The sequence below is a fragment of the Porites lutea genome, chromosome 5 (genome assembly GCF_958299795.1).
Source record: "Porites lutea chromosome 5, jaPorLute2.1, whole genome shotgun sequence".
Classification (NCBI taxonomy): Eukaryota; Metazoa; Cnidaria; class Anthozoa; order Scleractinia; family Poritidae; genus Porites; species Porites lutea.
Window position 1 is genome coordinate 38,676,013 of NC_133205.1, and position 15,158 is coordinate 38,691,170.

Consider the following 15,158-nt stretch of genomic DNA (forward strand, 5'->3'; position numbering starts at 1 on the left):
AGTATGTCTTCAAAGAGGATTCTGAATAGTGACTGATCTAACTTTTGCCCAAGAGTACAGGCAAATTTTTTCAAAGATTTTAGAAACTAAGAAATTGTTTCAATTTCTAGACTAAACAGGTTCTTAAAATATAGGTTCTTAGGCAAGGGGTTTCACTGTATAGCACAATTTTATCATTCGCTAATAAAAAAAATGTTGTTGTTGTTGAAAACTACTATTTGCTGCTTGACCATTCCCGTACGACAGTGAATTAGAAAACTACACTAGCCAATGGTTGGGATTCTGAGATAGGTACCTTTTTCTAAAATCAGACAGATATATATCTATCTATCTATATATATATATATATACAATGCAGTGTTGAAGGTTTAAGTAAGTCCAGTTTACAGGCTAAAATGTGTAAATTCTTAGCTGCATTTGTTGCCTCCCATAGCACTAATTGAACCTTTGTAGTAAATCTCCCTTCTATTTGAAAACTGAACCTGTCAAAGAATGATTAATATCATAATTAGCAGGTGAAAATTTGCTCTAAATTGGAGATTCTGCAAATAAGACGTAGGTTCACTATTTCAGTAAGACCGAGTGGAGTCCAATTAAGTCTGCAATCATGCATGTACAAGTGTTTAACAAAATCAGACAACTGTGTAGCGGGAGTCCAATTTGTTTAATCACGAGTACAGCTGTACACCACTGTATGATTACTGACTGAATTAGAGGACATGAAGTTCTGTTAGACTAATGATTAATAATAAAAAGTTATTAATCATAACTTTTGCAAAAGAAAAGAAAAGGGAAAAGGGAAAAGGTCTACACATGGACAGTTGTATATATGAGCCAGTGCTTTTGTATAAATTGTGACTACATAAACTCATTCTATACTGTCTGATGCACTACCAATCACCCATGGAGTACAACAGGGTGCCATTTTATCACCTTTGCTCTTCTGTATTTACTTGAACGACCTAACTAATTCGCCACAATAATGTTGTCTGGAGTCGTACGTTGATGACTCTAATCTATTTCTATCATTTCCACTGGCAAGCACTAACATCGCATTAACCACTTGGTGTTGTGAAAACCACCTGTTAATCAACCCAGACAAAACGAAGTTTATGCTTCTTGGAACTAAGCAACTCATGGGTAGACAGCTTACTAGCCCAATTGTGTCATTCCTTGGTATGACGTTGACTCCCTTAACCTCAGCTAAGGACCTGGGTGTGATATTAGACTCACATCTCACTTATGATCATCATATCTCTCAGTTTGTCTCATCTTGCTCAGCTAAGTTAGTTCAATTGAGTTGTTCAATTGTTGATTGTTAGTTCAATTGAGTTAAAAACATTGTCAATAAGGAAACACTTTCAATAATGATCACAACACTAGTGTTCAGTAAGATGTTTTATTGTTCCACAGTCTGGTAGAATACATCCACCTCTAACTTAAAGAAATTTCAGTCAATTCAGAACTTTGTTTCTAAGATAATTACTGGATCGAGAAAATTTGACCATGTAAACCCGCTTCAATGTCAGCTTTACTTGGCTCCCTGTTAAACAGCAGTTATACCTTAGAGATGCTGTTATGACTTTCAAATGCTCTTATAATCTTGCACCTGGTTACCTTTGCTCCAACTTATTACAGAGAACAAATATCCACGACAGGTTGATGCGCAACCGTAGCAGCCCCGAAATCCCACTTTTCAAAACAGCTTCGGGGCAACGAGCTTTCGCCTATAGAGCAGTGAAGATTTGGATTTACTTAGATGACTCATTTAAATTGCAGCCATCAATTTCTGCTTTGAAGAGTGCAATGATGGGCACCTCTTTAATGTGGACACATGGGTATGTTCTGTTTATGGGGCATCAAATTGCACCTAATACTAGCGTTCAATTCATCTAATGTTCCTACAGGAGCAGTGGAGTCCCAAAAGTTGGTTGGCAAACTGAGAACTAGAACTCCTCACTGTCATCATTATAACCTTACTGGAACATAGGGCAGTCATTAATAGGTGGGGACAGGGGATTTCCTCCGGCGTCTATGAATGTGGCCCCCGGCTAATTTCATAGGTCGAAAATAGCAGAAACATAGAGCCCAAAGAAATCCCCAGCTGTTTTTTTCCCCACCTAATTGTTGTTTTTACACAGCAACTAAAATGTTAGTGACATTCCTTGAAACACCTTAGGGACCGGTCATTATTTATCGCCTGGGGGGGGTCGGAGGATTTTCGGCTAAACACGATGAAATTTAGCCGATCCCCCCTTTAAATGTTATTTTATTGAAGTGATCCCCCCTCATAACTATATATAACTTTCGTGATCCCCCCCTCATGTCTTTGTACCCATATTCACCTTTCGACGTGTATATTTAGTGTTTTAAACTTTCATATACAGGTAGTATTTCTAACTATGATGTACTTACAGCATAATAAAGCCGTTATCGCGCAGTCTTTTTTTAAAAGGGTCTCTTGATCCGTGTCTTTTTCTAGTCTGGATCCAGACATCTGAATTCAGTTGACATACAAGCAATCTTGCTTAAAACTGCAAAGTGCTTGAAACTGCAATCAGTGCTTGAAACTGCAAAGTTGCTTTTTTTAGAGTGCCAAATAGCAGTCCGCCAAGTCCCTATCAGCAGGTCATATTTAGCGACAATTCGGCCATCTGGAAGGGCTAGGATCGGCCACTGTTCCTGTCTCCTTTTTTATTTTCATTTATAGTGTAATAGATCAGCCTTTGTAGCTTTGCTCACATTTTTATAATTTTTTTTTGTTCGTTTTTTTGTTTGTTTTCTTTTTGTTTTCCTTTTTTTTTTCATCCAGTGTTTGCTTGTACAGTAACTCCAGCTATTTGGTCATCTGGTACAAAAGTTAAAACTGGCATACGAACAGTTGACTGTTCATCGAGATCAGCAATGACAAGATCATCTTCGCTATCCTCGTCATCATCTAACTCCGTATCTGATTCTTCACTCTCTTCCTCACTGCTGGACAACTCATTCCCGTTGCCTGGACTTCTCTGTCGATAGTAATGGTAGCGAATTGCCTTTATCTTGTCCAGCTTTATACCAACAGTGGTCAGGCCATGTTCCTTAAGGTACAGGTCGAGCTGTCTCACCTTCAGCTTTTCAACTTTGCCATTCTCAATAAGTATGCCCCACTGGTAGTCCTTGTATGTTAGTTCCTCTTCTAACCTTTTTTTCTCCTTAGCCTCTCTTGTTCTAATATCCTTCCTGATGTTGATATCATTTAGATGGCCTAGGTATTCAATGACATGCTTTTCTTCGACACTATAGGTTGCACAGAAAGCAGCGATGGTATTTGGATTGCCCGCAGAGATGGCGTTTTGTTCGTACAAGTCCTTCAGACATTTCCTCAGTTGATAATCGTCTGGAGCACGACCTGTTGTCGGCGTTTCGTACACATCCATAAAGTGCCCGGGATTTTGCTTGTCTGGCACAGGCTGAGGGATTCTTTCTGTTACTGGTCCCACCCATCTGTTGTTGATACACCAGGAACAGAGTGTGGAGCTTGCATCGCTTTGCTTATTGCAGGCATCCCGACAAAATTCAAAAAAGAGCTCTCCTCGGACGTAGTGGTCCTCAATAAAACTCTCTATTTTACTAAGATATGCCGCACCGGGTATTTCGGCCTTACTGTTTTCTGAAGCATTTCGGTACGTATTTAACTCAGAAAAAACAAACAAACACGCTTTTTACAATGTTTCAGTTATCAGAAGTTTATATAGTTCACAATTTAGAATTCACCTGTCATGTTTAAAGATGAATATTAGCTAAGTCATGAGCACGTTATAAAAGGAAAAATATAAAAGCGTTAAAACAAAGCTTTCTCGATATAAATTGAAATGCACACATTCGCCAGTGTGACAGACTTCCGTTTTTTAAATAAAGTTGTGTTAGAACAAATTGAGATTGCAAATGCTATCATCTCCCAGCAGAATGGGCACATTTGTGTTGTATGCTTTCAAACTGGCATTGTTCAAGCAGATTTGAGTGGTCCCCCCTCTGAATCCTTCCAAAATTTTCAGTGATCCCCCCCTTTTGGGCTCTCAGTTACGACTGATCCCCCCCTCTGTTCTCCTAAAAATCAAGTGATCCCCCCCAAAATCCTCCGACCCCCCCAGGTGATAAATAATGACCGGTCCCTTATGAGTATTGAAAATGAATCGAGATGAATTTGTTGCAAAAGCAAGCATTCCAACATCCTTGTTTGTGTCACAAAAATGGCACAAATTCTGTCTCTAGAACCCATCTTGGATTATGCTGTTATGTAGATATCTTGTATGGTTCCTTGTAGTATGTACTTACAGGGATGGCAGAACATTTTTTTCAAGTGGGGAGGGGTGAGGGCTGAGTGGTGATTGGAAGAGATTAGGCTGAGTGGTTTAATCGTTCAAGTCCTATCAAGAGAAAAGGTTACGAAAATCACTGAAATGATCAACAAAGGCAAAATACTATGAAATTTTATGAAATTCTTTCCACTAATTCTTTTTGGAAATACACAGAGATCACTGTGGAGTAGCAGGTTCACTCTTGGGAATTCGGGGAAAATTATTTCCGCGGATTGGATGTAGGTTACGCTTACAAAATTTGTAGTTTCTTTAATTCCTTTTCTCTGACACGGGGCAGTATTGTTTCAATCAATATTTTAATCGTCTTTTTTTTGACACTATATGAGGCATTTACACAAGTGTACGTAAGTAGGAGAACAAAGTAGCTGATAAATAATCATTAAACTAAAAGACATTAACTGAAGTTCATTTGTGTACAGTGTCCAAAGTAGTAAGGGCTTTCTTGTTGGACACCGTCATGTCCTGATAATCGGCAGCAGTAGTTTTCCTTTCTTATAACAAAGAAATCACTCATTTTCCTCTTTGTTTTTACCACAAGTACTATAAAGTAAAGATTCAGACTGTCTCTTGGTATTCACTGAGGTTGACCTGGGGAACTGGGGCTCCAGTGTCTAATGTCACGCATCCAGTCGACTTTGGGAACAACGCGACAGCATTTACATCTAAACAGTTTTTTGACATGTTGTCTAAACTGTGCACTGGTGAAGCTGTAAACCACTGGATTTACACTGGAGTTGAACATGGCCATAAGTATGGTGACTTTGTGTTGGTAGCTAAGTACCATCAAGTTTGGTGACAATTGTATCAAGCAGTACATCACACAGACTGGCACCCAACAAATGGTGTAGATTATGCTAACCGTTATCACCGCTATAGTTGCTTTCTTTTTGCTTAATGTGCCTTTTCTCTGCAAAAGAGGGATTTGGATCAGTGTCTAATGTCACGCATCCAGTGGACTTTAAGAACAACCCGACAGCATTTACATCTGAACTATAACCAATGTTTGTGCTACATTCCCCCAGGTTGGTGAGCAGTACCAAACAGATAGCTTTGGTTACAATCAGTTCATGATCCTACATCATGTTTGAAGAGGCTTTTTAACGGCTTTGTGGCTCAGTTTATTGATATTGTTACGTTTTCTTATTTGTTAAATAGAAATAACTGGTAAACGACGAAAAAAACCCAGCTTTTTCTCCAACACTATGCTTCCCCAGCTGTATATCAAACGTTTAAAATTACAAAAATTGATTTAAGAAACTTTTTAGGCTGACAGGTTTTCAAAACTCTTAATTGCACTAGAATTCTTTTTAATCTCCCTCAAGTTCGGTCATTCGTGCCTTTTTTGTATTTGCCTTTTTATTTATACCTTCTTTTCATGTTCTGAACGGCCTATTTTATGTTAAACTCAATTTGCTAACAGTTCCTACTGTCAGAATTATAATAACTTTGGCAGTTTCTTTAATGTCCGGTGCGCTGTTACCTTCTCGTGCTGGGGGAGCTTCCGTGCCGTAATGGCCCTCCTATAATACAGGCGGGGCCTAAGCTCCAGACAGGTCCAACCAAGACGGGCTGGTTACACAAGACTGAAAGGACAAACTGAAAGCAGCGCCTGGTCCTAACAAGTAGGGGGTTATGCATGGGCCTGGAGGCACCCAACAAAACAACAACTTGTTACCAAAACTGCAACAACACCATCCACAGAAACGCTGGGTCCAGGAAACTAGCCAGCAAACTCTAATGAAAACAGTGGTCTCACGACAATTCTGGACAAAAGCCCAACTCAGGAAGTCCGAAATTTGAATCATAGCTTTTTGGGACCCCGAACTACCATCTGCATTGGAGCATGGAATGTGCACACTATGTTCGCGCTGGACTTGGTCTGGAGGTAGAGTGACACGCGATGGCTCTACTATCCTTTTTCTCAGAGAAAGATAACGCACACTCCAGTGGTGTGGAGGAGCTAGCTATTGAAGCAAGGAAGGCTGCAGCTAAGGGAGGCCTCAACACTGTGTACGAGATGACTACTTAGTTAAGTGGACAGAGTAACACCTGCACCAAGCCAATTAAAGATAAGGAAGGGAAAGCGATAAGATCTGAAGGGAAAGGCGGAAGGATTGATTCAGCATTTCAAAGAAGTGCGTAACCTGTCAGAGCCTGATGACCCTTAAAATGATCTCAATATTAACACTGACCCACCCTCTCCGGCTGAAGTGGAGACTTCAAGTGGAATTGCTTCAGAAATTGATTCGCTTCAAGCAGAATAACTAAAGGAAGACACCATCACTGCATCCTTGGTGCTTACCGAGACTGGTTCATTGGCCTTATGTTCAAGATCCCCAAGAGGGAGGACCTTAGTAATTGTGGCAACTGGCAGGGCATGCGCTTGAGATCTCTGTCCATCCCCAGCAAGGTCTTCTGTAGAATACTTCTCAAAATGATTGACAGTGTCATAGATCCAGAGTTGAGGCAGTAATAGGCTAGATTTCGCAAAGGCCGAAGCTGGATAGATCGAGTTTTTGCTATCCGGAACATTGTTGAGCAATGCACTGAGTAGAATGTTTCCTTTTTTATCAACTTCATTGATTTTGAGAAAGATTTCGACAGTACGTGTTCAATGTGAGAGTCTTTGAAGGATCCTGAGGAATGCGGATGACCACCTAACATTGTTACCATCATAGGGAAATTATGAACACTATGAATGTACTGTCATCTTGGAGAATGCTCCGACAGAGTCATTCACCGTCAAATCTGGAGAAAGACAGGGTAGTAATCTTTCTCAATCTTGTTTCAAGAAGCCATCAACTGGCTGATGCTTGAAGCAACCTCAGACGCTCTCTGTAGATTCCAGTGGACAGAAGACGGATCAAGAATCAAGAATCACAGTCGTAGGCTGCAATGGCTTGGTCTTGTCATAAAGATGCCTCGTGAACGGGTACCCAAAGTTGCTTTGAGATGGCCTCCAACTGGAAGGAGGAAAATAGGCTGGTGAAAAACCACTTGGCAGAGAACAGTGATGAAAGAGCCAGAGGAGTTCGATCTAACACTGGGCAAAACGGTGGCCAACACTGACAGGACAGGTTTGATTGGCAACGTTTCATTGCGGCTGCATGTCTTTAGACGGGATGAGGAAATCGAAAAGGATAGGGATAGAACCAGCTAAAGGAAACACGCTTTTGGTAACACCAGCGTAAATCATTTTCAGATTTTGTTTTGTTATGAAAGGTTTTCGTTTGTCTTATTATGTTCTTATTTCAGTAAAGGCGATGTTTTGATCTATAATTACTGTAGGTCTTCACTAGGCAATGTTTTCTATAGTGGCTGAATTGGCTTATTTGCCAGAACAGTTTGTTGTTCAGTAGTGCATACCAGTGATGTTGATGGTACAGCTGGGGTTACCTCAAACCACAGCTTGGAAACCACTCTTGAGTAAAGATAGCTCATTAAACTGATGGGTGCGATTCCTGCCACTACACTCCACCCAAAACTGTAAACTATTGGAAAGATCTCACCAGGCCAGTGCTCACCGCAGGTCTCTAGATCCGCCCTGTAAGTCCTGCTAGCAAAATTAGAAATATTCCAAAAGAAACCAAAGAACCGGCAACCAAAGATAATGAGCTTCAGCTTGGTTTTCGTGAGTGTTGAACGGCTAGCCAGCGGCTTTACTACTGCGTGATATCAATTTTTTGAACTGACGACTTGAAAAAAGGAAAATCCATAGTCTGTAGCTCTACGTTGGTGCAAGCGTTTTACCTAAGAAAAATGGTAATGTTCTCACAGTCACGTTTACGGTCGCTTAATTAGTTCTGTCTCTTGATCTCTGTGGCAGCAATTTCATATATTCTTCAATGCAGCTCTGATTTTCCTAGCCTGTATGCAATGCTCTATACGTTTTCCACATTTTGTTTTCGATGGAAATAGAAAGATGCAGGTTATACCGAGCATGGGAGGAATGGCCTGAACTGCATAGTCATAATTTTCCAAGTATAATCAGCTTGAGATAACGTCCCCTTTTTCTGACATATCTTATGCAATAATCCTTATCAATTAACGCCATTAGCGTCCTTGAAAGGATTTAAGTCAAACCATAACGTGGTTAACGTCAATATCTGTTGACCAGAATTTAAACAGAAGACAGCTGTTGAAACGGAAAATTCGTCAGATGACATTTCGAAGCGAGCATAACAAAGGGTCTACTCCGTTGACAAGTCCTTTTGAAATTAAAATGCTTCAGTTTCATTTCACATCAGACGACCTTTTGTTTACAGATCATTTCTATTTTATAATAAAATAACATGTCGCCAGCTTTTTTTGCACCATCATCACTTACAGGCAAGGGTAATAAAGGAGACCATTTCATATTAAAGGCTTGCCGTCACCGCCTAATGTCTCGATCATCTGAATTAAAACAAGGGCTTAATCAGGATATAAACCTGATTGACATGTTTAGCCAAATGAATTAATTTCTTCTACAACCTCTTGCTAAATATTCATATGTAAGATACTTTCGCAGGTGTCACTCCGTTGTAGAAGAATAATAAAACTAAAAACAAAATGGGCAGTAAAACTTTCAAGCGATTAAAAACCATCACGTACAACACTCGAGGTTTAGCTGTACAGAAATACACCAAGAATACACTAATAATAGTCTAGTGCTCCTTATATAATAAAAGGAGATTTTTAAGTGATCACATTTTCACCTCATTAGTATAGTTACGCTTATTATTCTGTGATCATCGAGATATAAAAATAGCGTTACTGAACTTAAAAGATGGAAATCTCTGAAAAGGAAGAAACAACCGGCTGTTTAATAAAGGGTCACATAAAAAGAATGCTAGATGAGGTTGAGTTTTAAATTTTCTTTCTAAAAATGAACTAAGTTATCAAAGGTCAGGGTAAACAAAAACACGATTCTTCGCTAATAAGATATTGTAATTCCCTCAAATAAAACAAGTATTGAATTTCTGAAATGCGACTATCAAACCTTGAGAAACATTTACAACGAAAAAGACGATCCCTGCGCTCAGCTAGTGGATCAAGCGTGGATCGAAGCGGCTGGCAAACTCGGCTGGCCCACAAATATTTCTATATATCTGTTACTTTCCGCAATGTCGTCATTAAAAATAAGAGCGAAAATTAAAGTTGGTCCGTTGTTTTAACTGGTTTTTGCGGCCGATTTGGCGGTCATGAAATGCTTTTGGCGATACATTTCGACTGCAGTTGTATTTATAGAGAGTACAGAAACAATTTCGACCAGAAGCTTCAAAATAAGAGCGAAAAATTAATTAAAACATTTGTCAGTGCATCCCACCTCTCGGACGAGTTTGTTTGGGTCGCGAGTTATGTTTGTCGAAAGCCTTTCAGTTCGGGTGTTTACCGTGAAAACCTTGCTTCCCCCCCCTCCCCCCCTGAAATCTACTTTTGAATTCCTGTTCCACTGTGGCAAAGTCAGAATGAACTTTTTTTTCGGCCTTCGATGGATCAAAATGGTTTCAGCTCCGCGCCAGAATCGATCGGCCTTTGAACTCGAGTTGAATTTGCAGGAAAACGTGCCTTTTTTTCAGCTCGGTGACCGAAATCAGGGCCATAGTTACCAGTACGCACGTGCATATCTGAAAAAGTCGTGCACAAAAAAAAGACATATAATAAATAAATAATAAAGAATAAAAAGCTCATTCTAAAAAGAAAGCAAAATATCTTAAGATAATTATTTTAAGAGCACAGTTTGCCTCAATTCATCAACCCTGATTGTTTCTTTGAAATCTACTTTTTTTTCTGAACAACTGACTTTTTTTTCCCTCTCCTCCCAAATGTCGGTTTCCAGAGAAACGAAGAAATTTATCAATGTACCGAATCTTGAATAACGTATACCTGTCTAGTGAAAAGATATATGGCAGGCGTTTTTACTACTGAAAAACGTATTCTGATTCCTAACCATTTACGCACATCAATAAATCCTGGGTGCAACGACAAAGGCGACGGTGACGGCGACGGCAATGAGCCCAATAAGTAAATGAAAAACAACAAATTTTGCACTTCCAGTGCGTTTTTCTGTACAAACTGTGCAAACACAACCGTAAATTTCCTTTTGCGACGTTGTTTGGAGGGCGTAAACACAGGGGCAAACCAAGTCCGAACTTGGGTGCGATCCCCAAGACTCCATACGAAGTTGACCTATATTTGCCATTTTAAGAGAGTTGTAATGAAAGTTTAAAAAAACGCGCATTCATTTTGATAGCTAGGGACGTTTTCGTTGCCCTCGCCGTCATCGTTGCTAAGGCGCCCTATGTTCATGAAAGTGGCAGTTCCATTTGGTTTTACTGCAAGCTCGTAGATCAAATGCGGAAAAGTATCCGCGGATAAGTTGCACAAATTGTTTACAATACAAAACAGTGCGAATTTACAAGGCATCGGATTTACTTTGGATTTCGGATTCAAAATCTATAGAGACTTGACCAAATCGGTACCTTTTCAGCTCGGATTCACGCGCTACATCTGCTTAAAAACGACAAAACGAACCCAGTAACAAAATAAAGTAACGAATCCGGAAAAGTATGGAGCCTTATTGCATGATAGATGATTGACGTCGATCAATCAATGGACCCAAACACTCGAGAAAGTATTTCATAAGTTGCTAATGTCATTTCATATGCAGAAAAAAACTCTTAAGCTTGCAAGCAAACCTTTAATCAGATCAGTGTTTTTTTTTGGAAAGGGGCGGGGTGAGGGGGGGGAGGGGGTGGGTTTAAGTGCAAAGCGATTTGGAGAATTGTGCGTACCTCTGAAAAAATCCTGACTACGCCCCTGGAAACCATACTAAATACGCTAAGGACAATGAAACTAGAAAGATCTTTAGATATGTATTTATATTCTGTATTTAAATTTGCTTTTAGTTATTTCTTAATTTCTTCCACAGTGAACATTAATGTAATTTATATATAACTTATAAAGGGGTTCAAGGGCATAAGTTTTTCAAAACACCAGAAAGCTTCGAAAATAATTCCGAACTTCAGCTGAGACTTGAACTCATGACCCTCCGAGTTCCAGTTAGATCGGATGCTCTAACTACTTCTGGAGTCTCTATGATGAGTAGGGTCGAAATTTAATGATAATAGCATTTAATTTAGCAAAAGAGGACTATCAGGGACTGGCTAGAAATCGGCCGTCCACCAACCTACAAGACTAAGGCTGTATAATATCTTTCTGAAGAAGGAAGATATTTGATTCAACAGTATTTTGACGCTGCTTGATATTTTAACAAGTTATGTACTGTAAGTATCCTATAACGTACACCCTTTCCCATCACAGGCGACTTCATAAGCCACATACAGTGATTAAGGGAGTTTCATGCAGGCGCCTGAAACTTGTTTTTCCACCCTGGTTGTTCACATGCCGTCAGAAGCAGTCGGATGTGACCTCTGCGCCAATGGTTTCAACTACTTCTCCGAGTTGTTCGAATAGCATTTGCATCTCAGCAGTTTTACAAGGTGTTTTCTAAAGCGCGCACTGGTAAAACTATAAACAACTGGATTAATGCTGGAGTTGAACATGGCCAGAAGTATGGTGACTTTATGTTGGTGGCTGAGTACCATCATGTTTGGTAATGATTGTGCCAAGCAGTACATCACAAGAACTGGCACCCAACAAATGGCATAGATTAAACTGACTGTTATCACCGCTATAGTAGCTTTCTTCTTGGACAGTGAGGCCTTCTTCTGAAAAGAGAGATTTAGAGTAGTAAGTTGTTGTTTTTTGACCGATGTTATGCTACAATCGGCCACAAATTTGGTGAGGATACGTCACCCTAAAGGGCTTCTCTAACCTTTGCTAACTTAAAAAGGTCAAATATAATAAATCTTTTTCTGCCCCTACCCCTTCCATGCAATGTTGTGCCGCTGATAGAGCTACCTTTAGACGACAACAGGAGGGTAGGGGGAGGGGTGTGGATTCTTTTGTTGTCCGAAGCTACCCCATTCGAAAACAAACGAGGAGGTCTATGAGTACGAGATTTCCTCGGTACCAGTAGTGCTCGCGCGTGAACCAGTTTCATTTTGACGGGAAAACGTGGTAGCCGTCGTCATTCTACTATGAGTTTTAGCGAGAATGTCGTAGTGGCGGAAACAAGTTTTCAAATGTTAGAAGTTTTATCATTTTGTGATCGGGAGAGGGCTTAAGTTCCTTCAAAAAAGATAACAGTGCTAACGTTTCTGCTAAAAAAGGGTGTCTCAGTAGTTTTTGAGAATACGTGAGAAAACCTTAAGTCAAGACTCTTCTTCGATCGGCTGCCTAGTGTTTACTGATGGTGGCATACTTTGTTTCTTTGTTTCCTTGTTTTCAAGTTGATGCTGTAGGTTATGTTGAAAGCTCCCAGACCGTGCACAATCCTTTGTTTTTTGTTCACAAATTGTGACTGAATAAATTAATGCGATGTTTCTGTTGGTCAGTAAATTCAAAATGATAGGAATGCTATTGAATGATGTGAACGGTTAGGTCCAAAAAAGCAAGTAAAAACATGTAACAAAAGAGTCAAACGGGTTTCAGAACCATGCCACTTTAACAACTATGTGCAGAGATAGCCTTTGTAGCTGGTGGTAGTTTCATCGCGCTCTAATTATAACGAATTACGCGCCAGCTAAGCTGAGGCCACGCCAGAGTGGGTTGTTATTAATAACACTTACCGCTGATGTGGACGGTACAGCTGGGGTTACCTCAAACCACAGCTTGGAAACCACTCTTGAGTACAGATAGCTCATTAAACTGATGGGTACGATTCCAGCCACTACACTCCACCCAAAACTGTAAACTATTGGAAAGATCTGACCAGGCCAGTGCTCACCGCAGGTCTCTAGATCCGCCCTGTAAGTCATGACAGCAAAAAGAGGAACATTCCAAAAGAAGCCGAATAACCAGCAACCAATGATAATGAGCTTCAACTTGGTTTTCGTGAGTGTTGAACGACTAGCCAGCGGCTTTACCACTGCGTGATATCTTTAACAAAAAGACCAAAAGAAAAGGGGAATTAGGGGAAAAGGGAATTAAGAGCATACAGTATAAACCCGCGCCTAAGAAACTGCATTTTCCAAAGTTAGCCTAAACAGGTTCTTACATGCATGGTAATTAGCACAAATTTAGGCCAGTTAGGTTCTTAAATAGGTTCTTATTTTCTGAAGAAAATAACTACATTGAAGCTAAAAGTATTTGGTGATATTCAGCTCATTCCTCAGGGAAATCCTGGGAACCTTTACAATTGCAGTTTTAAAAATAAGGCAACTATGTCACCAAAGAGAATCCTGAACCAGTGTTGACTTTTCTTATTTGCCCAAGTGTAGAGAATTTTAGGTTAAGAAGGGTCTTGTATAGAGGAGACATAACTTTCAAATTTTAGCCTAACAGGTTCTTAAAAACCGGGATCTGAGTCGCTGGTTTTACTGTCATCGATACCAAGGTGGAACATATTATATCAAGTTCATTTTTTCTATTTAATCTGCCAAAGCAAACATCTTGTAATAAAAAAATGATTGTATGAAACTTAATATAATCTCGGGATTGAAGAGTTTGGTTAGATCTCTAGCAATAATGAAAATAATAAGCTAATATGCCGTAATAAAAATAAATAAATGAATAAATAACTAAATAAATAAATAAAACTAAAGATAAGTAAAAGGGAAAAGGAAAACTTATTTACAATATAAAGCCTAAATTACGCGATAAAACTATGTACAATAATAAAGCCGCCGAAAAGAGACAATAGAACAACTGGACAATGATCTATATATTTTACCTGGCAAAAATTTTCTGGTCCCACGTTTGGATTGAAAAATTGGGCCCGTTGAATGAATGATGCTTTTACTAAGAAGCTCCTTTTCTATAGATTTAACCCTTTTTTGACCATGATGTTTTGGCTTCCTGGGACTGGGAATATTCGGAAGCTGCCCTTTATAACTTGAAAACTGCTGATGAGAAGGCTGCGTTACCTGCGTGTTTTGCTAACTTATATTTAGATGGAAACATAAACAATTCACCTTTCGATGGAAATTGCAACCAGGTTACCCACGGATACTGCAGCCGCTGACCATGTCATTGTTCCTCCAGTTATAAACTTGCAAAGCCACAAGCCTGAGGTCCCAGACGGGTGTTCGAATGTTGGCCCAATGACGAACTGTATTGCGACAAACACTGCTACTACCATATCAGCAACGGCCAAGTTAAGCAAAAGCATGTTCATAGGCGTTCTCATGGACTTGTTTAAACGAATCACTAGAATCACCAGGGTGTTGCCAGCAAGGTCCATTAAAACCATGATAAAAAATGCTACGTTGAGACAAATGCATTCCACAGATTTCATTTTATACCCTGATGAAAGAAAAAAATATATATTAAAAATAATATAACATAGCGCGCGTGCTTGCCCTATATAAGTCCTATTGAGCCGCTATGAATAAAATCTTTATTTACGCACGCCCGTGCGTAAATAAGATGACGTTAGCATTTTTTTTTACCTGGCTGCAAAGTTGTCGACTTTTAAGCTGCAGTGCACTTTTCCTTCTCTTTAAAATACGGAAGAAACCAGCAAAGAACTGCCCAATTTTTCTATCGGCATTGACCTTTTAGGTCCTGATCCAACAAGCAGCAAAAATAAAGCCGAATTTAAAAAAAACTCGCAAGTCGCGCGTTTCGCAAATTTGTCGAAGCCCAGCTGCAGCAAATTTTGGCCGAAAGACATTCACTGGGAACAGAACAGATACTAACTGGTCATCAACAACATTTAAAGGCAACATTTTCCGTTTTTATTGTTGTTTT

General features: G+C 39.6%; 3 protein-coding genes across 4 annotated transcripts; all 3 read right to left on the minus strand.

The window, feature by feature from the left end:
- Positions 1 to 2,613: 2,613 nt before the first annotated feature.
- On the minus strand, positions 2,614 to 4,820 carry LOC140938351 (uncharacterized). Its single transcript, XM_073387837.1, has 2 exons — positions 4,779 to 4,820; positions 2,614 to 3,677 (listed from the first exon to the last, which is right to left on the minus strand). Exons 1-2 carry the CDS (start codon positions 4,818 to 4,820, stop codon positions 2,805 to 2,807), a joined length of 915 nt encoding a protein of 304 aa, XP_073243938.1. The 3' UTR covers positions 2,614 to 2,804.
- Positions 4,821 to 4,934: 114 nt separating this feature from the next.
- LOC140938352 (galanin receptor type 1-like) lies at positions 4,935 to 8,713 on the minus strand. Its single transcript, XM_073387838.1, has 3 exons — positions 8,689 to 8,713; positions 7,728 to 8,026; positions 4,935 to 5,268 (listed from the first exon to the last, which is right to left on the minus strand). The coding sequence occupies exons 1-3, from the start codon at positions 8,711 to 8,713 to the stop codon at positions 4,936 to 4,938; spliced, it is 657 nt and encodes a 218-aa protein (XP_073243939.1). The 3' UTR covers position 4,935.
- A 2,511-nt stretch (positions 8,714 to 11,224) lies between these two features.
- LOC140937572 (QRFP-like peptide receptor) lies at positions 11,225 to 14,702 on the minus strand. 2 transcript variants are annotated; one of them, XM_073387128.1, is made up of 3 exons: positions 14,381 to 14,702; positions 13,037 to 13,346; positions 11,225 to 12,070 (listed from the first exon to the last, which is right to left on the minus strand). In XM_073387128.1, exons 1-3 carry the CDS (start codon positions 14,656 to 14,658, stop codon positions 11,795 to 11,797), a joined length of 864 nt encoding a protein of 287 aa, XP_073243229.1. In that variant the 5' UTR covers positions 14,659 to 14,702; the 3' UTR covers positions 11,225 to 11,794. The 2 variants fall into 2 exon arrangements, with proteins under 2 accessions (XP_073243229.1, XP_073243228.1); XM_073387127.1 differs by having other exon boundaries at positions 11,225 to 12,073.
- Between the last annotated feature and the right edge of the window lie 456 nt (positions 14,703 to 15,158).

Bases quoted from the DNA above. Each gene is read 5' to 3' on its own strand.
- LOC140938352 (XM_073387838.1), bottom strand. From the start codon at position 8,713: ATGGTCTCCTTTATTACCCTTGCCT. The intron at 8,027-8,688 runs GTAAGTGATGAT...GATATCACGCAG, and splicing joins CTCCTTTATTACCCTTGCCT to TAGTAAAGCCGCTGGCTAGC. The intron at 5,269-7,727 runs GTATGCACTACT...CCTCTTTTGCAG, and splicing joins CTGTACCATCAACATCACTG to AGAAAAGGCACATTAAGCAA.
- LOC140937572 (XM_073387127.1), bottom strand. From the start codon at position 14,658: ATGGTTTTAATGGACCTTGCTGGCAACACCCTGGTGATTCTAGTGATT. The intron at 13,347-14,380 runs GTGAATTGTTTA...TTTTTGTTAAAG, and splicing joins GTTGCAATTTCCATCGAAAG to ATATCACGCAGTGGTAAAGC. The intron at 12,074-13,036 runs GTAAGTGTTATT...CTCTCTTTTCAG, and splicing joins CTGTACCGTCCACATCAGCG to AAGAAGGCCTCACTGTCCAA.
- LOC140938351 (XM_073387837.1), bottom strand. From the start codon at position 4,820: ATGACGGTGTCCAACAAGAAAGCCCTTACTACTTTGGACACT. The intron at 3,678-4,778 runs GTACACAAATGA...GTTTTTTCTGAG, and splicing joins CCCTTACTACTTTGGACACT to TTAAATACGTACCGAAATGC.